This window comes from Lipotes vexillifer, unplaced genomic scaffold (assembly GCF_000442215.2).
Source record: "Lipotes vexillifer unplaced genomic scaffold, Lipotes_vexillifer_v1.1 scaffold247, whole genome shotgun sequence".
Lineage (NCBI taxonomy): Eukaryota > Metazoa > Chordata > Mammalia > Artiodactyla > Lipotidae > Lipotes > Lipotes vexillifer.
This window is the reverse complement of record NW_006794161.1, coordinates 1,336,634-1,359,909: the sequence shown is the minus strand read 5'-3', so window position 1 is coordinate 1,359,909 and position 23,276 is coordinate 1,336,634. Positions and strand designations below refer to the sequence as shown.

General features: G+C 35.4%; 1 protein-coding gene across 1 annotated transcript in view; it reads right to left on the bottom strand.

Moving 5' to 3' along the window:
• Nucleotides 1-23,276, bottom strand: part of SEMA3C (semaphorin 3C) — a 190,805-nt gene that overhangs the window by 7,236 nt on the left and 160,293 nt on the right. Inside the window, exons 13-15 of the mRNA XM_007467034.1 lie at nt 19,043-19,131; nt 16,009-16,050; nt 12,581-12,738 (exon numbers count right to left, since the gene is read on the bottom strand). Of these exons, the coding sequence (XP_007467096.1) occupies nt 12,581-12,738; nt 16,009-16,050; nt 19,043-19,131 (289 nt within the window). The remainder of the gene's footprint in view (nt 1-12,580; nt 12,739-16,008; nt 16,051-19,042; nt 19,132-23,276) is intronic.

The following is a 23,276-nucleotide window of genomic DNA, read 5'->3' as shown; positions in this document are numbered from 1 at the left end:
TTCCCTACATAAGAACAATATCATTATTATACTAAAGATATCAATATTTATTTAATAATACTATATAATACACATTTTATATTAAAATTTCACTACTTGTCCCCAAAATATCCCTTATGAAGTTTTTAAAGTTTATTCAGGATCCAATCAAGGTTCACTCAAGGTATTTACTTGTTACATATCACCAACTTAAGCGTTTCAAAAATTTAGTTACATCCTTTGTAAGTTGGTCATTATTTAAAGTTACTTGCAAACTATTTAATTTCTTGTCTTAGATTCACTTACATATTAGCTTGAATTGTATTACATAGTGCAACAAATCAAAATAGATAGAGCAACTGAAATTCTCTTAGCAATGAATCGTGGACATGAACATTGTTATAAGAGAGAAGAAAGGGAACACTCTTCAAATATTGGGAGTACAGGGGTAGATCAGCTGTTTATTATCAGTGCTGAAAAGTATATATGGATAAGCATATCACTTAATTGGGTTAGTTAAGTCTCTTAATATTTTTAACCTTAATGATAAATTAAAATATTCAGTAAGAAGAAGGGAAATATTAAAATCACACTGAGATTATAAAATTTGCAAAGCAAAACGAACCTCAAAGTCAATGATAATGAAAGAAATTATTTTAAGGTTACAGCAAATAGTTAATAGTTTAAATAATCAAGGGATTATATACATCTATTTATGAAAATATGAGTACAATTTCTGTGACATTTAAGTATTGTTTCTCCCAGAAAGCCACATGATGCTTATTCAATTGTATATTTCTTTACAATCACACACACACAAACTAGTGGAAGTCACTCTTGTCTCAGAAATTACGATTAATACTGTATTTTAGAATAGATCCTATGTCAGGTTTTTACTGCATCGTATTTGCTATATTTTGAAGTCACAGCATTATTTACTACCAGCTAACTTGTGTGCGTATATTATGAGAACCATAGGACAGTTCTTATGGCTGAACTGGTCATTTTCAGCCATCTAGACAAGCAATATTACTCACAATGGTTAAACTTATTGTCCTGTGATCAGCACTGTGTTACGGTTTACTCAAGTACATTCACCTTCAAGCTGGGCGATCTGAATTTGCAGTATCACATAGCTTCCAGACATTCAAATACCATTCAAATACCATTGTTATGGCTTGGCTTAAATGATGAAAACAACAAGGCAGCCATCTGAGCTTTCTATATGTGTAGATTCCCTTTCAGGCATTTGTATAGCATTGTGAAAGCATGAGGGTAGACAGTCATATCATATTGCATTTAGGATTGGGGATTTGGCTCAAGTTGCCAATGTTTCCGCCATTATAGTCTATTCTTTTGGATAAACAATGAAATCATCTACTTCTTGTGTAAAAAGCAGATATTTACTTTAAGGGTGAACTGATTATCTTGTCTTAAAGTTTCCAACTTCATGTCTGAATCCATAATAAATAACATTTGAGATTAAATTGTAATATTTGATACAGATGCACAAACAAAGGTAGTTGAGGGCGAAGAGGAAAAATGCTTATGTTGTTTACTATGAAAAAACTTTTTTAAAAAAAGAGAAACTACCGAGCCAATGATACTTAACAACTCTATTATGTCAAAATATAACCTCCATTGATTTCCAAGTGTAACTGTACTTCTTTGTTTCCATACAAAGGACATGTTTTTGTTTTTCATTCCTACGAATTCCTCTGCATGATCCTTGTGTTCCAGTTAGATAGTGCAATCGAAATAAAACCAGGTAAGTTAACACTATTAAAGAAAATAAAAAATACTCCAAATGATCATTTTCATATTACTATTTAATCTCTAAAGAAAACAAATGCTACATATGGGAATTTGCGAAATAATTCATGCAGCAAACATGTTTTGTATTCACTATAACTGTATGCTTAAAAAAGTTTGGGAATAATTTGGAGAATTTAAATAGTATAGATAGGTTTTTTGTTTGTTTGTTTTGCGATACGCGGGCCTCTCACTGTTGTGGCCTCTCCCGTTGTGCAGCACAGGCTCCAGACACGCAGGCTCAGCAGCCATGGCTCACGGGCCTAGCCACTCTGCGGCACATGGGATCTTCCCGGACCGGGGAACGAATCCGTGTCCCCTGCATTGTTGGCAGGCAGACTCTCAACCACTGCGCCACCAGGGAAGCCCATATAGATAGTTTTAATGAAACTCCCAGTATGCTAGCCAAAGACAGGTAAGCGTAGGCCAAGGAATACCTTATTTATGTGTGTATATGTACACACACACACACACACACACACACACACACACACACACAAGTCAAAACCACAATGAGATATCATCTCACACCTATTAGAATGGATATATATATATATATATATATATATATACAGTATTTTTTTTTGATCTCTGTGATAGAATTAAGACACTGCTAGAGGTATCAAGATAGCTCCTTAAATCCTTAGTTTCTTTTTCAGCCCATGATACATGTTTTTTTTCCTATCTGTACTTAAAAAACTGGTATAATTGACATATAACATTATATTAATTTCAGGTGTACAGTTTCATATTTATATATATTGCAAAATGATCACCACAGTAAGTCTAGTTAACATCTGTCACCTTACATAGTCAATTATGAAAGGGTTTTTTTTTCCTGTGATGAGGACTTTTAAGATCTACTCTCCTAGCAACTTTCAAATACGTGCTACAGTATTATTAAGCAGTCACCATGTTTTACCTTACATACCCATGACAATTATCTTGTAACTGGAAGTCTGTACCTTCTGACCCCCTTTTGCCCATTTTCCCACCACCACCACCCCTACCTCTGGCAACCACAAATCTGTTCTCTGTATCTACGAGCTTGCTTTTGTTGTTGTTTTTAAAATTCCACATAAAAGTGAGATCATACAGTATTTGTCTTTCTCCGTCTGACTTATTTTCCTTAGCATAATGCCCTCAAGGTCCAACCATGTTGTCACAAATGGCAAGATGCCATCATTTTTTATGGCTGAAGAGTATTCCATTGTGTGTGTGTATGTAAGTATGTACCTATCAATCAATCAATCTATCTATCTATCTATCTATCTATCTATCTACCATATCTTCTTTATTCATTCATCCACTGATGGACACTTGGGTTGTTTTCATGTGTTTGCTATTGAAAATAATGTTGCAATAAGCATGTGGGAGCATATATCTTTCTGAATTAGTGTTTTTGTTTTCTTTGGATAAGTACCCACAAGTGGAATTGTTGGATTGCATGGTAGTTCTATTTTTATTTTTTTCGGGAACCTATACACTTTGCCATAGTGGGTGCACCAATTTACATTCACATCAACAGTTCACAAGGGTTCCCTTTCTTCCACATCCATGGTAACACTCGTTATTTTTTGACTTTTTGATGATAGCCATTCTAACAGGTATGAGGTGATAACTCACTGTGGTTTTTGATTTGCATTTCTCTAATGATTAGTGATGCTGCACATCTTTTCATGTGCCCCTTGTTTATCTGTATGTCTCCTTGGAAAATGTCTGTTCAGATCTTCTGACCATTTTTAATCAAATTATTTGTATTTTTGCTATTAAGTGGTATGAATTCTTTATACTTTTTTTTTAATAGATCTTTATTGGAGTATAATTGCTTCACAGTACTGTGTTAGTTTCTGTTGCACAACAAAGCAAATCAGCCATATGCATACACATGTCCCCATATCCCCTTCCTCTTGAGCCTCCCACCCCTCTTCCCTATCCCACCCCTCTAGGTCATTGCAAAGCACTGAGCCGATCTCCTTGTGCTATGCTGCTGCTTCCCATCAGCCAACTATTTCACATTCAGTAGTGTATATATGTTGATGCTACTCTCACGTCGCCCCAGCTTTGCCCTCTGACCCCATGTCCTTAAGTCCATTTTCTATATCTACCTCTTTATTTCTGCCCTGAAACTAGGTTCATCAGTACCTTTTTTTTTTTTTTTTTAGATTCCATATATATACACGTTAACATAAGGTATTTGTTTTTCTCTTTCTGACTTGCTTCACTCTATATGACAGACTCTAGGTCCATCCACCTCACTACAAATAATTCAATTTCATTTCTTTTTATGGCTGAGTAATATTCCATTGTATATATGTGCCACATCTTCTTATCCATTCATCTGTGGATGGACATGTAGGTTGCTTCCATGTCCTGGCTATTGTAAATAGTGCTGCAATGAACATTGTGGTACATGTCTCTTTTTGAATTATGGTTTTCTTGGGGTATATGCCCAGTAGTGGGATTGCTGGGTCATATGGTGGTTCTATTTTCAGTATTTTAAGGACCCCCCCATACTGTTCTCCATAGTGGCTGTATCAGTTTACATTCCCACCAGCAGTGCAAGAGGGTTCCCTTTTCTCCACACCCTCTCCAGCATTTGTTGTTTGTAGATTTTCTGATGATGCCCATTCTAACCAGTGTGAGGTGATACCTCATTGTAGTTTTGATTTGCACTTCTCTAATAATTAGTGATGTTGAACATCTTCCCATGTGCCTCTTGGCCATCTGTATGTCTTCCTTGGAGAAATGTCTATTTAGGTCTTCCACCAACTTTTTAACTGGATTGTTTGTTTTTTGATATTGAGCTCCATGAGCTGTTTGTATATTTTGGAGATAAATCATTTGTCTGTTGTTTCATTTGCAAATATTTTCTCCCATTCTGAGGGTTCTCTTTTTGTCTTGTTTATAGTTTCCTTTGCTGTGCAAAAGCTTTGAAGTTTCATTAGGTCCCATTTGTTTATTTTTGTTTTTATTTCTATTACTCTAGGAGGTGTGTCAAAAAAGATCTTGCTGTGGTTTATGTCAGAGTGTTTTTCCTATGTTTTCCTCTAAGAGTTTTATAGTATCTGGTCTTACATTTAAGTCTTTAATCCATTTTGAGTTTATTATTGTGTATGGTGTTAGGGAGTGTCCTAATTTCATTCTTTTACATGTAGCTTTCCAGTTTTCCCAACACCACTTATTGAAGAGACTGTCTTTTCTCCATTGTATATCCTTGCCTCCTTTGTCATAGACTAGTTGACCATAGGTACATGGGTTTATCTCTGGGCTTTCTATCTTGTTCCATTGATCTTTGTTTCTGTTTTTGTGCCAGTACCATGCTGTCTTGATTACTGTAGCTTCGTGGTATAGTTTGAAGTCAGGGAGCCCGATTCCTCCAACTCCCTTTTTTCTTTCTCAAGATTGCTTTGGTTATTCAGGGTCTTTTCTGTTTCCATACAAATTGTAAAAATGTTTGTTCTAATTCTGTGAAGAATGCCATTGGTAGTTCGATAGGGATTGCATTGAATCTGTAGATTGCTTTGGATAGTACAGTCATTTTCATAATATTGATTCTTCCAATCCAAGAACATGGTATATTTCTCCATCTGTTTTTGTCATCTTTGATTTCTTTCTTCAGTGTTTTACAGTTTTCTGAGTACAAGTCTTTTGCCTCCTTAGGCAGGTTTATTCCTAGGTATTTTATTCTTTTTGTTGCAATGATGAATGGGATTGTTTCCTTAATTTCTCTTTCTGATTTTTCATTGTTGGTGTATAAGAATGCCAGAGATTTCTGTGCATTAATTTTGTATCCTGCAACCTTAGCAGATTCACTGATTAGTTCTAGTAGTTTTCTGGTGGCATCTTTAGGATTTTCTATGTATAGCATCATGTCATCAGCAAACAGTGACAGTTTTACTTCTTCTTTTCCAATTTGTATTCCTTTTATTTCTTTTTCTTCTCTGATTGCTGTGGCTGGGACTTCCAAAACTATGTTGAATAAGAGTGGCGAGAGTGGGCACCCTTATCTCATACCTGATCTTAGTGGAAATGCTTTCAGTTTTTCACCATTGAGTATGATGTTTGCTGTGGGTTTGTCATATATGGCCTTTATTATGTTGAGGTAGGTTCCCTCTATGCCCATTTTCTGGAGAGCATTTATCATAAATGATGTTGAATTTTGTCAAAAGCTTTTCCTGCATCTATTGAGATGATCATATGGTTTTTATTCCTTAATTTGTTAATGTGGTGTATCACATTAATTGATTTGTGTATCTTGAAGAATCCTTGCATCCCTGGGATAAATCCTACTTGATCATGGTGTATGATCCATTTAATGTGCTACTGGATTCTGTTTTCTAGTATTTTGTCCAGGATTTTTGCATCTATGTTCATCAGTGATATTGGTCTATAATTTTCTTTTTTTGTGATATCTTTTTCTGGTTTTGTATCAGGGTGATGGTGGCTTCGTAGAATGAATTTGGGAGTGTTTCTCCCTCTGCAATTTTTTGGAAGAGTTTGAGAAGGATAGGTGTTAGCTCTTCTCTAAAAGTTTAATAGAATTCTCCTGTGAAGCCATCTGGTCTTGGACTTTTGTTTGTTGGAATATTTTTAATTATGGTTTCAATTTCATTACTTGTGATAGTTCTGTTTATATTTTCTTATTCTTCCTGGTTCAGTCTTGGAAAATTGTACCTTTCCAAGAATTTGTCCATTTCTTTGTGGTTGTCCATTTTATTGGCATATAGTTGTTTGTAGTAGTCTCTATAATCCTTTGTATTTCTGCAGTGTCAGTTGTGATTTCTCCTTTTTCACTTTTATTTTTATTGACTTACTTCCTCTCCATTTTTTTCTTGCTGAGTCTAGCTAAGGGTTTCTCAATTTTATCTTCTCAGAGAACCAGCTTTTAGTTTTATTGATCTTTGCTATTGTTTTCTTCATTGCTATTTCATTTATTTCTGATCTGATCTTTATGATTTTTTTTCCTTCTACTGACTTTAGGTTTTCTTTGTTCTTCTTTCTCTAGTTGTTTTAAGTGTAAGGTTATATTGTTTATTTGAGATTTTTCTTGTTTCTTGAGGTAAGATTGTATTGCTATAAACTTCCCTCTTAGAACTGCTTTTGCTGTGGCCCATAGGTTTTGGGTTGTCGTGTTTTCATTATCATTTGTTTCTATGTATTTTCTTATTTCTTCTTTGATTTCTTCAGTGATCTCTTGGTTATTTAGTAGCGCACTGTTTAGCCTCCATGTATTTGTGTTTTTTACATTTTTTTCCTGTAATTGATTTCCAGTCTCATAGCATTGTGGTCAGAAAAGATGCTTGATATGATTTCAATTTTCTTAAATTTTCCAAGTCTTGATTTGAGACCCAAGATGTGATCTATCCTGGACAATGTTCTACGTGAACTTGAGAAGAAAGTGTATTCTGCCACTTTTGGGTGGAATGTTCTTTAAATATCAGCTAAATCTATCTGGTCTATTGTGTCATTTAAAGCTTGTATTTCCTTATTTATTTTCTGTTTGGATGATCTGTCCATTGGTGTAAGTGAGGTGTTAAAGTCCCTTACTATTATTGTGTTACTGTTGATTTCTCCTTTCATGGTTGTTAAGCATTTGCCTTAAGTATTGAGGTGCTCCTATGTTGGGTGCATAAACATTTATAATTGTTATATCTTTTTCTTGGATTGATCCTTTGATCATTATGTAGTGTCCCTCCTTATCTCTTGTAACAGTCTTTATTTTAAAGTATATTTTATGATATGAGTATTGCTACTCCAGCTTTCTTTTGATTTCCATTTTCATGGAATATCTTTTTCCATCTCTTCACTTTCAGTCTGTATATGTCCCTAGGTCTGAAGTGGGTCTCTTGTAGACAGCATATATATAGGTCATGTTTTTGTATCCTTTCAGCCAGTCCGTGTCTTTTGGTTGGGTCATTTAATCCATTTACATTCAAGGTTATTATCGATACATATGTTCCTATGACCATTTTCTTAATTGTTTGGGGTTTGTTTTTGTGGGTCTTTTTCTTCTCTTGTGTTTCCTGCTTAGAGAAGTTCCTTTATCATTTGTTGCAAAGCTGGTTTGGTGGTGCTGAATTCTCTTAGCTTTTGCTTTTCTGAAAAGCTTTTCACTTCTCCATCGAATCTGAAGGAGATCCTTGCTGGGTAGAGTAATCTTGATTGTAGGTTTTTCTCTTTCATCACTTTAAGTACATCCTGCCACTCCCTTCTGTCCTGCAGAGTTTCTGCTGAAAAATGAGCTGATAACCTTATGGGGATTCCTTTGTATGTTATTTTTTGTTTTTTCCTTGCTGCTTTTAATATTTTTTCTTTGAATTTAATTTTTGTTAGTTGATTAATATATGTCTTGGTGTGTTTCTCCTAGGGTTTATCCTGTACGGGACTCTCTGTGCTTCCTGGACTTGGGTGCCTATTTCCTTTCCCATGTTAGGGAAGTTTCCACTATAATCTCTTCAAATATTTTCTCAGACCCTTTCTTTTTCTCTTCTTCTTCTGGAACCCCTATAATTCAAATGTTGGTGCATTTAGTGTTGTCCCAGAAGTCTCTGAGATTGGCTTCAATTCTTTTCATTCTTTTTTCTTTATTCTGCTCCTTGGTGGTTTTTTCCACCATTCTGTCTTCCAGCTCACTTATTCAGTCTTCTGCCTCAAGTATTCTGTTATTGATTTCTTCTATTGTATTTTTTGTATCAGTTATTGTGTTTTTCATCTCTGTTTGTTTATTCTTTAGGTCTTCTAGATCTTTGTTAAACATTTCTTCTGTTTTCTCAATCCGTGCCTCCTTTTTTTTTTTTTTTTTTTAATGAGTGGGATTGTGTTCCTGTCTTACTGGTTGTTTGGCCTGAGGCTTCCAACACTGGAGTTTGTAGGCTATTGGGTAGAGCTGGGTCTTGGCGCTGAGACAAGGAATTCTGCAAGACCTCACTCTGATGAATATTCCCTAGGGTCTGAGGTTCTCTGTTAGTCCAGTTGTTCGGACTCAGAGCTCCCACTGCAGGAACTTTGGCCCAACCCTGGGTTTGTGAACCAAGATCCCGCAAACCACCTGGGGTGGCAAAAAATAAAAATAAAAATAAAATAATAATAATAATAGCAAAGTAAAAAGTAAAATTAGACTAGGAAACTAACAGATATGTTAGGAAGAATATAAAAGTAAAAATATAGATGAATCAACAACTGGAAGGTACATTAGTACAACAATAGTAAAAAGAAGGAGGAGGGAAAAGAAAAAAAAGGCAGCGGGGGGAAGGCCTTGGCTGTGGAAGGCAGGGCCTAAGCAAGGGTGAGGTTTGAGCAGTGGGTGGGGCCAAACCTTGCCCTTGCTTAGGCCCTGCCTTCCACAGCCAAGGTTGGAAAAGGCCCTGGGGGCTGTGGGGGTGTGGGGCTTAGGCTCAATGGAACAGAAGGGGCCCAGGTGTGCCCCCCACCCCTATTATCAGAGGGCAGGGGACCTCACCTGGGATCCCAGCAGGCTTCTTGGGCATGAGTGGGCAGGGAAACGCCATCCTCTTGTCTCCTGCTCCTCTGGTCTGGGAGGGCCACTCCTGCCTGCCTCTCCTGATCTCCCTGGCCTCAGGGGCGCAGATCCTATCTGGCTTCCACTTCTCCTATCCCCTCAGTCTCCCTACATCCTGCTGGTTCACTTTGGGGTTCCTCCCATCTCCTTCAGCATCAGAGTTCCCCACCAGTGGCCAACAGGTGCCCTAGTTGTGGGGAGACACTAACTCTGCATCTTCCCACATGGCCATCTTGACTCCGCCTCCTCTTTATACATTTTGGATAATAACCCCTTATAGGATATATGTTTTGCAAATATTTTCTCTCATTCAGAAGGTTGCCTTTTCATTTTGTTGATGGATTTCTTTGCTGTGCAGAAGCATTTTAGTTTGATATAGTCCCACTTGTTTATTCTTGCTTTTGTTACTTTTGCTTTTGGAGTCAGATCCAAGAATAATCACCAAGACATATCAAGGAGCTTACTACCTACATTTTCTTTCAGGAGTTTTGTGGTTTCACGTCTTATGTTCAAGTCTTCAGTTCATTTTGAGTAAATATTTGGGTGTGGTGTACGAGAGTAGTCTAGTTTCATTTTTTTGCATGTGGCTGTCCAGTTTTCTCAATACTATTTATTGAAGAGCCTGTCCATTCCACATTGTATATTTTTGGCTCCTTGGTTGCAAATTAATTGAGCATATATGCCTGGGTTTGTTTCTGGGCTCTCTTGTCTCTTCCCTGTTTTTATGCCAATGCCATACTGTTCTGATTACTCTAGCTTTGTAGTATAGTCTGAAGTCAGGGAGCATGATTCAACCAACTTTTACTTCTTTCTCAAGATTCCTGTGGATATTCAGGGTCTTTTGTGGTTCCATACAAACTTTAGGATTGCGTGTTCTATTTCTGTGAAAAATGTCATTGGAATTTTGATAGGGGTTATCTTTAATCTGTAGACTTTGAAATTATCCAGGCCACTTTTCCGTACTCCAGATTCATATTTCTAATTGCCTACACAGCATCTCCACTTGAATATCTCATAGGCAGCATTAACTTAACATTATCTTTCTCCCCACAAACCTGCTCCTTCCACAGTCTTCTCTTTCTCAGGAAATGACATGTACATACTTCCGATGCTCAGTTCTGAAAACTTGCTCATTTTTGAGTCCTCTGTTTCTCTAACATCCCTACATGTAATATGTCAGCAGATTCTGTGAACCCTTGAACCCTATCCATAATCAGACCACTTTTGGCTACCTCCACTTCTATCATCCCTTTGCAAGCCAACATTGTATCCCACTTGGATCATTAGTTAGTAGCCTAACTGTCTTGCAGCTTCTATTTCTTCTTTCCCACATCTTCTTCCCATCCCAAGACCTCAATCACAGCCAAACCCAATCAGACGATCTTTTTAAACCAAAAGTCAAATAATACCACTCCTGAGCTCAAAAACTCTCAGCAGTTTCCCATTTAACTCTAAATAAAGGATCTTCAGTGATTTACTAAGTCCTACATCATCTGGCATTCTGATCCCTTTTCTTCCTACCCTTTTTTTTTCTCATTCCAATATTGCCCCATTAGTCTTGGTGTTGTTTTTTGGAAAATCCTGGCACACTTAAGCTTTAAGGATTTCTGGCCCCTCTCTCCAAAATGCTGTTCTCCCGAATAATGGTGGTATCACCTCATGGTATCATTCCTCATCACATTCAAGCCTTTGTTCAAATATACCTTCAGTAAGGCCTCCCCTGCCCACCCATTTAACAATGTAATCCCCTGCTTCCACATGACCTATCTCCTTTCCCTGCTCTTTTAAAAGTCATAGGCCTTATCATTATTTGATATACTGGAGGGTTTCTTTATTTGTTAGTTGTCTGTGTTCCCCCTCTAGAACTTATTATCCCTCAAGGTAGAGATTTTTGTCCTTTTGTTGTTATTTTTTTTCATGTTATGTGCCTAGCTCTAGAATACTGCCTGGCAAATAATTGTCTCATGATACAAATTTATTGAAGTAATAGATAAAAAGATCAGAATAATCTTGATATGCAGAAGTGCTAGGGTTGTTTTAATCTGTCAAGTCCTTAAAGGTCTATATCTTTTTTGTTGTTGTTTTTTGTTTGCTTGCTTGTTTTGTGGTATGCGGGCCTCTCACTGTTGTGGCCTCTCCCATTGAGGAGCACAGGCTCCGGATGTGCAGGCTCAGCAGCCGTGGCTCACGGGCCCAGCTGCTCCGCGGTATGTGGGATCTTCCCGGACTGGGGCACGAACCTGTGTCCTCCCTGCATCAGCAGGCAGACTCTCAACCACTGCGCCACCAGGGAACCCCAGGCCCATATCTTTAACAGAGAATAAATGAGCTATAAAACACCATTACCCCAGTGATTTTACTTGAAATATCACTGGTGCTCAAGGCTGGTCCTATTTGCTCTCTCCTGATGACCTGTGTTTTATAGGTTTTCTTCCTATCACCCATCATGACCCATATCAAATTTTGACTGAAAGTAGCTGTGACCTTGGTTAAACCTAAATTCTGCTTATTCTTTGTTTTATAATTTCACTACTGGTGTTTCCTTCCAACTTGGTGCAAGCTGGTTCAGAGTTTCCTGCCTAAGTCTTCTCTTGGATAAAAGGCACTATGCCTCAGACTGCCTTAACCTCTTAATCTAACCAGCAGTCATGCACTCACCATTCTAAGGGGTAAAGCATGGTCATCAAGGTTTTGAAAGTGTTCATGGTACCCATTCTGGAGCAATGCTCCTGTTGCCTGAAGTAGGACAAGCATTTGATTACAGGGGAATTAAGCAGCCAGGGAAATCCTAGGAAAGTTAGATTTAAGGATATCTGAAGCATATAAAACAAAAAAGATAAAAATTAGGTAATGTGAGAGTTAAATGCTGCTTGAAATATTTGAGGTGGGGACTGTGTTGCAGAGGAACGTTAAAAGGAGAAAGGAATTTTTCCAAAGTACTGCATTCTAATATGTCTGTGAGAATCTCAAGTTATAAAGCAGGGCCATTTTCTGTTTTGCTGTTGCTGTTTTTTTTAATATGTTAATCCCAAACTGCTAATTTATCTCCTCCCAACCCCCACCCCGCTGTCTCCCTTGGTAACCATAAGTTTGTTTTCTATGAATGGCCATTTTCTTTATTCAAAGACTACATATGGTGCTAAACTTAGCCACTACTTTTAGTATCATTTTACAGAGTACTGCAATAGAACTGATTTTAATAATGTGGAGCATTGCTTATTGTCTGATGATGTCAATTTGGATCTTCAGCTGAATATTAATACTCACCGTTTCCCAGTTGGATAGAACCTAGAGCAAGCATGGCCATCCCAAGCGCAGTAAGGGTCTCTTGCCAGGCAGCAGTCAGCACAGGCTGTACCGTAGATGTGGCAGCGATGCAGAGACACTTGGGAAAGTCCTTCATTGGAGCTCACATACAACTGTTGCTATTAGAAGAATGATGGTGATTTATTTCAGATGTGGAAGTTAAAAGTGGACTTCCAGCAGGAACACAATATAATATACGCCCACAAACCCTTGGATTCATTTTGAAATAGACTAAAAACAAGAAGCAAAGTACAGAAGGGTATAAAGCCAAAATAAATAGAATTTTCCTACGTTAATATGCCTATAACATTACCACTTTCCTGTTTAAAAAAAAAGTTCAGAGCACCATGTAGAATGATAATGTATTTTAGACATTGGGATTCATTGTTCTCTCAGATTTGAGCTAATGTATTACAGATTTAAATTATGATGTTTGCCTTTTTTCTTTGAATGCTGTCTCTTGGCAAAGCACAAGGCACCTTTCTTATTCTTCAAGTCTGGCAAACCATCACCTTGTAAATTTGAAAAAGTAGAGTCTAAAATAAAGGGCACTTTTATGTTTAGAAAAAATAGATGGTAAGTATTAGATAAAATTTTTAAAAAAATTTCACATGCCTTTGAAAGTGACTTACTACTGAGAGCAATTTTAAAATTATTTAGAAGACTGTAAGTATTTATATTTAGACATGTTTTAAACTTTCTGTATGATCCCAAGATCTTCAGCAGCCTAAGTCATAAATAAAGATTTCATCCTCCTTCATTTGTACAGTGTCAAGGGCTTATTATGATATTTCTCCAACTCTTTTAGCTGTGCATAAAGCAGTTCTCAGGAGTTGAAGGGATGTTTCTAATTCACAGTCCTTATTTTACAAAGGACTGATAATATGTAATTCAAGTTAACATAGAATTTCTAAGCTGGAACTTGAATACATGCACATGTGCACACATATGTGTGTGTATGTGAGTGTGTCCGTATGTATATAAATTTAGAAATTATATATAAATTTAAAAATTATATGTAGATTTAAAATTAAATCAGTGAGGGCACCATTGGTCTATCAGGTTCTGGAGGCACATCTCTGAGATTCAGATCCCAGCTACCACAAATTTGCTGGTTAACCTTTCTGAATCTCAGCTCCCTCTTTGGTAAGACTGAGACAACATAGCACTTACTCCATAGATTTTATGTAAGAACTAAATATAAGGGCTAACTCCACATAAAATGCTTAGAATAGTTTCTGGCACCTAAGCACTTAATGAATATTAAGCAATAGTATTAGTAAACTACCAATGAACAAGCTAGCAATTTATACATTTTCAATTCTAATTAATCATTTGAATCACATCTCAGCCTAGCACGTGTAATATAAAATAATTATTTTATTCAGATCAATGAATTTTTCAGAAAATAGGCTGAAAATTACTGATCCCCATTTGAGACGTTCAAGCTATAAGAAAACAACTGCATGTTTTGACGATAATCATTTCTCTAGAAATATTTGAAATAAATGCTCATTGAGTACATTAATAAATAATACAGTGAATGCATCAACTTCATTAAAATATTTCAAGGAAACTTGTTTATTTGAGGAAAAGATACAGGTAATTCCATTCTAGAAATTATCTTTTTTATTAATCTATTTTCTGCTATATGGAATGCAAGGATAAATTAGAGAATAAAGGAGCATAAAATGAAAAGTAAAATTTTTACTTTGAGCATTAGAGAAGGTACTAAATTCGTGGAATTTAAATATATATAAAATACCATTGGCAATCTGTAGTTCTTTCACACTGAAAAAATAATGCAATACGTAGTTGTGTAAATGAATTCTCCCCCAAATCAAACAATTACCTTGCCCTGAATCTAATTGCTTTAATTAAACATTTTAAATTACCTACAATATAAGATGTTGAAACAAATTTAATACTCAGTCTTTCCAGTGTATGTTTGTGCTGTACACTGCAATTTAATGGAATGGATTGTGTATTACAAGTTCACCAGTTGAATTATGAGCTGAAACCTATAATTGTATACTGTACTACTATGTCACACAAATGGTTTTGTGTCCATTTTGAATCTTGCTCTGATACTTTCTCCTTCCATTAAACTACTGTAAACAAAGGGATTCCATGCTGACTTCAAAGACAATTCTGACTTAGGATCAGCTCCCTAGGACACTGGGGAAAATGACAAATGGCTTCTTGTTACTTGGGAAAATGTTTGTTATGCACCATACAAACATTTTTACAGATGAGATCTTTAGCTCCCTTGTACCCTATTTATTTTTCTTCATAAAATTTAGTCAAGTGAAAAGAGTACGAGACTAACTGTGGAATACTTCTTTATCTGTAATAGACCAAATATCGTGAAGAACACTAAAGTTATATCATCAGTTATGCCAACACATAAAACCTTTATTCCATATTCCAAGAAAAATAAGTCTTAGGCTCTTACAAACAGCAGTTACCGAAGACCCACTTTATTTTAGGTCATTTATGTAAGTTAACTCATTTGTGAGAAAGCATTACTTTGCAGAGGCAGAAACTTAGGTCAGTGAAGTAAAATAATTTGTTTATAATTTAAGGTCACGTTGGGGTTCAAATGCATGTCAGTCCCATTCTGAAGGCTACCCCATTTTTGACTATACTGCTCTGCCCCTTAGAACTTTTGTTTTAGAGATAGCAACTTTGGGGTCTGGAGAGGTGCATGTTTTGCACATGTAGAGATTGGAATTGGGCTTTTCCTCTCCATGATCATTGTGTATTTGCGTGTGAAGGCACAAATTAGAAGATCAAACACTTCTGATAATCATAGTAAAACATTTATTCCCCAGATCCTGAACCCTGATATGGCTTAGATTTGACACATTCAGATTTTTTAAATGACATGTAAACCCTATAAAATAGCACTTCTTTAGAAATAAGCATAAAAGAAGGCACTGCATATTTCAAACATGTGACAGCAACAGGAACTCAAAAGAGGATTGATTACTCATTCCAAGTCCCTGAGAAGGTTCGTGATGCTACAGTAGCCCAAACATTATGCTAAATTCTTCCTTCAGAAAGATTATTTTTATTTTGGTTGGCTTCATACACTGTAATATTTGAGAATAGAGGATATACAAATGTTGGAATATCTTGCTGCATATATATATATACATATATAAATATATATATATTCTACTCTGATGAGCTTCTGTACAAAACTAAGCCTATTTTGTCTTCCACTAAAGCTAAATTCCATATCAAAATTAAGTGTGTGGTATACTATGAACAGTATTCATTATTTTGCTAATAGTAAAATTAAATTTTCAGAAATTATAAAATACATTCTTCCACAATAGTAAAATTTTTATATACAAAGAAAATAAAAATGGGGTTGTTTTTACCTTTTTGGATGAAATTTTCATTGTTGTTATAGGAGCATGATTCTAAAAAAATTAGAAAAACATTGTTAGTTGCTCAAATAATCCTTAAAACAGATTTTACATTCAAAAACTTTTCTCGTTTCTGTTAAAATTCAAGAAATCATCATTTCTCTCTATATGCACATGTAGTTTCAAAGTTTAGCAGTAATTGTCTATAAAGTACTTTTCCTCTGTTTGGAATGAGGACAGATTTGTTACACAAATATATGCCTAAACTAAAGAAAGTGGCAATTATAACACATCTATCAATATAGTCATTAGAAAAAAATGAAATTTTGAGAAATTTCAGAGAATTGAAAAAACTGTATCTTGGAATATTGAACACAGCGCATAACTCAGGATTGGATCTGGGTACTTGGGGTGGGGGGCTGTGGAATGGTACCCCTCCTCAACACAGCACTTTGCATAAGATACTATTGTTCACCTGCCAAATGTTGCTATGCCAAGAAGTATTTGCCTGAGCCATACTTATTCTCTTTGTTGAATACAAAGAAATATTGTTAGGTAAGGTCCTCTTTTGATAAATGTGAATTAGTGAAAGAACCTAAGAGTTACCTGAAATAGTCATCCTTTCTGAAAGTTCCTCTATTCTTAACTTTACTTCTTAAACATTATTAGTTCCTTTTAAAGATTAAAAATTAGACTCGTGATAACCTGATAAAGATGTGTGAAGTTTTATTTGAATAAGTCAAGTAGCAACACACTCTCAAAGTCAACTGTGCCCATAATTATTTCACTTTCTGGAGTTGTTTGTTCCTACAAACATTTTAAAGAGAAAATGGTGATATCTTTAAATACTCAGTTGCAACAGATCATGACATTCAGTCAGAAATATACACACATACAAAACAAGTTTTGCAATTTATATCCACCTAGGCAACTACTAACAGTTGTACCTCCAATTCAAATTAAGTTTAGGGAAGTTGGACATATTTTCAGAAAATATTCTGAACAGAGGATTAAACAATATATTATGGTTCTGCGCTCTTTAAAAACAAAGTGCCTGGTTTTTACATTGAGTTTCCTGCAGTATATCAGTGTAACACTTGGGTAAGGAATTTATTTCAGTTTAAATGCATTATTTCCTCAAGTGCCCATCACAGTATATCATACACACCCAATTATTTTCACCTCACCTCAGAAAATGTGACACAAACACCATGCTGAAGACAGTAACTGTATTTGGTAACTGTTTCTCTCAATTTAGCCATATCAATCACTGGCACACGCATCCAGAAGGAAGCTCAAACTTCTTTAGTCTCTCTTGGGTTGATGTCCCCCAACATGCATTTTGACTGACTCCATTTTTCCACTGAGAGTTTATTCTTTATGATATAACACCAGCATAACTCATAAGTAGTTAGCACATGATCAGAATAACTCACATTTCTAAGACCTTTCTATAGAACGTATGTAAAACTCACTTAATTAATGTTTCCTTATTATCAAACTCACTTAATTAATGTTTGTGTCAAACTCAATTAATGTTTCCTTATTATCAAAAAAATATATTTCAGAATTAAAAATGGAGTGCTGCAATATGGCCTTTTTGCTATTTTCAAGAAAACTACTGAATAAGGTACTTTATATTCTTTTGGCCATCCAAGTTGTCCCTATTGAATTGAATGAGAAGAAATATATTATATATATATTACATGTAAAATGCAGTTTTGGTTAATCCAATGAAACAATCAATTTCTTTACAAAGCAAGGCATAGAAAAGGCACTTAAATGCACATAGTTAATATTTTATGAGCATAATTTTAATGCACTAACCACAAGGAACCTTATGCCAAAGTTAGTCTAGCATTAAAAATTGTAACCTTAATAACATATTGGGAAATTGCCAGAATTCCTCAGTTTCTGTATTTGATTTGATTTTTAAAATAGTTCTTCATATTTAAAATGTATTAGTAAAATCTAATATCATTGTATCTTGATCACCTATGTGCTTATAAATCCAATATTTTTAGTGACTGGGGGAATATATATTAAGTTAATACATTCTAAGTCCACTTAACAAAGCAATGCAACTTACTGGACTAGCAATAGTCTGCTCCCAGGGGCTTTGAAGTGCTATTTTTGCTCCAGTATAGGCTGACTCTGGTCTTTTGGTGTCCGTGGCCATTGTTTCTTAACTGGTTTAGTTGGAAATAGAAGTTTGCTGTAGGATTGATTCCATACCAAAGTTTCTTTGAAATCCTCTGGCTGTGCTTTACCCATCTTTCCAAATCAGGTAAGAGGGACCACTTAAACTGCAATGACCTATACTTTAAGGAGAGAAGGGTTTGCAGGACATAATGTACCAGCTCTCCAGGCTCACAGACACATAAAGAATTGGCACTCTGCCCTCAGTAGGTTACATCTTACAGGACTGAATTTTCCTCCATGTGCCTGTTTTTTGTTGTGTTTTCTTTTTCTTTTTTCTTTTGATCCCAAATTCAAGGACAAAGAGAGTAATACAATGCAATCTCAATTTCAGACAGAACATGAAGTTTTAAGAGACAACATTTGTTTTATTTAACTAGAGTGACATTTGAGTTGAAAGCAATAAAATAAGAGAAAACAGAGCAGTTTTTCTTGAAGTTCCTGGCTAAAAAAATATGAGAAAGTTTATCTAACAATCAATAATGTGGAAGAATTTGGGTCTTGGTGGCTTGTGAAGCAAATGATAAAAGCCCTTTCATGGCAAATCTTCTAGACCTTGACCACAAGAACTCATTTTTTAAAAATAATGATGACCAAAATTCTTCAAGTTGTGATGATAGCTAAAAAAACTAATTCTTTTATGCTAAGATAACTTAAAATGTAAAAAATTACTTCAGAAGAATATTTGTTATTTCTCATTTTATCTGGTGTTTCCTACCCTCAAAAATTTATAACATTCATTTATTTGATCTTTTATCAATTTTTTTTTCCCTCCCCAAGTTGTTGTAAGATTAAAGAGTTGCATTTATCATGCATGTGCTGGGGCTAATAGAATAGATGTTCAAACCTTAAAGACTTCCAACTCCTCCAGAATGAGCTCACTGCTGGCAGAGCTATTAGAAGGAAGAACAACAACCTTCTGCACAGTACCTCGATCTAAATCAGAGAAAGAAACAATGAGATGTAGGAAACAAAGATATTTAGACATAAGACTACTACTGGCTTAGAATTTAGAATATTGTTTATGTAATTACTTAGTCATCAAAAAAGAGATTACATACATTGAGCTATTACCATTTGCAGTATTGATTTCATTATAAATCTCATATGTTTAAATTGAGATTATGTAAAATTCAAAAGGAATTAATAGGAACACCTTATATTTTGCACATATTTGGTATAGTCATAATTATGAGAGAAGAAAGGAATGTCCAAATGTCTTATGAAGTTCAAAGTTCTGTTTCTGAACCAAGTGTGTATTCTTAAAATAGTAATACATAACTTTGTTTGGCCCTTAAGAATATTACTCCTCCTAACCAACACTATAAAGTGACACTCTCATATTTTTGTTAAAATTGACACATAATGATTTGATTATCAGAGAAAAAATTACTATGAATGAGTTTTTATAATAATTTTATTATAAACCATTAGTACTAGAAATTGACATTTGATCTGTAGCGGTGAGAGATTTTAGACATGGTAAAATGTTTCACTCACAATTCAAAATAATTTTCAAAGCAGAAACATAGCTATGGCTTTATCTCAGATGTGGACACCTATTCATAGAATAATTCTATGATTTTCACAATTATCTTTATCAGTTGGGAATGTTTCTTTGGTTATTTTTAAAATATAGGGAAAATTTCAAAATTACATGAGTCGAATAAACTTAAGCAAATAAAAAACCTACTTGTATTTCTCAATTATAGATTGCCAAAAACAGAGACGCCCAAATAAATGTACTATATACAGAAAATGTTACTTATGTTAAGATTTTTTTTTTTTTTTTTTTGGTGGTACGCGGGCCTCTCACTGTTGTGGCCTCTCCCGTTGCGGAGCACAGGCTCCGGACGCGCAGGCTCAGCGGCCATGGCGCACGGGCCCAGCCGCTCCGCGGCATGTGGGATCTTCCCGGACCGGGGCACGAACCAGCGTCCCCTGCATCGGCAGGCGGACTCTCAACCACTGCGCCACCAGGGAAGCTCTATGTTGAGATTTTTAATTAAGATTGTTTCATATGTAACATAAGCATTTTCTAAACATATAATTATGCCACTCTACCAATCACTTAAATTTTAGGTTTAAAAGAAACTAGTTGAAATTTAGCGATGTGGGGTTAAAGCAAATTTGTGAGTGATCTGAGAAAGTAAAAATATATTTCCTCACCAAAATATGTTTCCATTAAAATAATTAGTGAGCTGCTTCATGAATATCAAGTCATCACTGTTAAAGTATGAGCATATAACTGGGAATTTATAATTTGGATAGGCACATTATCATCAACAGATACTAAAACATTTTCTAATTCTGTTGAGAAATGTCACTAAGAAGAGGTAACTTGAACTGAGCTGTACAGGACTTTACAACTAGGAATCATTTAGTGATGAATACCAAAACCACTAATCTCAAATCTCACATCTCAAGCTGGGCGATCACACAGGCAAGCACTACCCTAACATATAAGATCCTATTTATTGTTTATAGTTTCTATTTTATGAAGCTAACTGGAAGATAAAATAATTCTTAATAAAAAATAAACTCTAAAATTTTACCAACTAACAAACTAAAAAATTAAAACCTACTAAATAATAATAAAAATCTTTATACAGAAAAACGACAGAGATTTTGCCAGAACAAGCCTTGAATCTTGTGAGACTGCAAAGTTTAAGTACCTGATCTTTGAAGTTTCAAACTACGCTCTGTAATTTAAAATTCTCGTCTTAAGCCATACTCAAAAATAAACAAAGATCCTAAAGATTGGCAGGCTCTAGGTGTAATTAAGAAACTTGGAAGTTTCTCTGTTTCACCGTTCAGCTTCCTAAGAATTAGCTCTGTACCAATCTGTACTATTTTCTTGGAAGATAATTAATGCAGGTATAAATTGGAAGTGAAAAACATTTGGGGATATGGTACAGAGACACATCACAATTGAAAATGGATAAATGTGATTGGAGGTGTTCCCCATTTTCTATTAACAATTCATCACAAAGAACAGTGTAAACTTCTACAGGAATGGAATATACCAAAAACCCTAAAATTAAAGCCTTGACATTATAACAACTAGGGCAGGATTTGTGTGGTGTTGTGTGTGTGTGTGTGTGTGTGTGTGTGTGTGGTGTGTCTGTGTGAGTGGGTGGGTGAAAGATGAGGGCATAAAACTATCTGTTTTAAGTCATGTTACCATAAAGATCACACTCTTTTTTAAAGTCACAACAGCGTTTTACGGTTCCCTGCTGAAGCTTGCAAGGATCACTGCCATTCTACGTGACAGCAATGACCACTTCTTGAGTAGAGACTGAGCAGAAGCAATGTATAACCATAGCCCCAAATAAAGCTGCATGAGAGGAAATCTTGATTACAGGAGTTCCCAAAGATAAAACTATCAGCTTTGAAAATAATTTTAAGTATTCTCAAATGAGAGAACTGGCTACTTTTTTACCTAACGTTTTAACTAACTATTAGAACATTATTCTACATAAATCATCATTTCATCTGAAAAAGCCCACAACAATCATATTTTATTCATGCCATTTATAAAATATTATACAAAGAGCAGCTATAAAAATGGGCTAATAAAAAGACAATGCAAAACTTGGTTTTGACTCATTTGAAATGAAAGATAGAACACCACCTTTATTTATTGTTTGCCTTCCTATTTTAGTCATTTTTTGTTTTGCTGGTAATGATGAGTAGATTTCCCTTTAAAAAGTAAAAAAAAAAAATTTAAAGGTTAAAAAATATATTTTTCTACCTAGTAAAATGTCAACTTATCTGAAATTCTTACAGAAATGTAAGTAAATTTAAATATTGGTAATGTTTCTACCTCAAAATCAAGTTTAAATAAAATCATAGAAATGCAAGATCCCCACAGTGAAACAAATATTTATTGGATGCCTACTATGTGCCTGGATCTATGATAAAAGTATATCATTTCAAGAACGTAAATATGCATTTTAATTCCTTTACTTTTCCACATTTAGACTTGAATTGGTACTTTATAAGGTAGCATATCTGCAGAGTTCTTCATTACACTGGTTCAATTTTCATCAGTGTGTCACAAATGAACATATTTGTTCTCATACTACATATTAAAGCTTTTTATACATAAATTAGAAGTCTCAAATTTGTGGATTCAATATGAACGGGATAGCTTTAGATCCTTGTGAGATTCAGCACTATTAACAGTTGTTAATTGGATTTTACGAGACCTTGAAGTTTTATAATTTGAGGGGGTCTTCTTTAAGTTAAATAATACATAAACACAAAAACAGAGTTGTTTGGACCTTTCCCAGTTACAAATGAGGAATTCTAAAGTTTCTGGTAAGTCCACCTCTGACAATTAGCCTAGTTTTCTAAAAAAAGAAAGTTTCTATAAAACTGGACAATGATACTTTCTTTAAATTGAAGAATCTCTAATTATCCAATGAAATCTCATCTACAATATCTTATCACTACAATTTTATTATCCAAGATCAGTTTTTCACAAGTTAGCAAAAGGCTGGAAAATTCTTCTTTAGTTGAATGCAAATAGCTCTACCTCCCGGTTTATTTTATTCATTGGCCTTTCTTCTACAGCTGCCAAGAATATACAGTACTCAATCTCTTTTTCACATCTCTCCAAGTGTATCTTTATACCCTCCATACTCTGTTTCTCTGGTCTAAGCATGAGCACTCTGTTCAAGTATATCTTATTCAAATTCAAAATCAGATATTTTTACCTGCCTTTCCCTGAACACCCTGCAGTTTGGGATTATCCTATTTAAAATGCGGTGCTCAGAATTATACATGACTATGCAGTTGTTTTACCACAATGCAGACCTCACTGAAGGGACTATTTATTTATTTATTTTTTGTGGTACGTGGGTCTCTCACTCTTGTGGCCTCTCCCGTTGCAGAGCACAGGCTCTGGACGCGCAGGCTCAGCGGTCATGGCTTACGGGCCCAGCCGCTCCGCGGGATGTGGGATCTTCCCGGACCGGTGCACGAACCTGTGTCCCCTGCAACGGCAGGCGGACTCTCAACCACTGCGCCACCAAGAAAGCCCTGAGGGGTCTATTTAAAAGACACAGACACTCTTT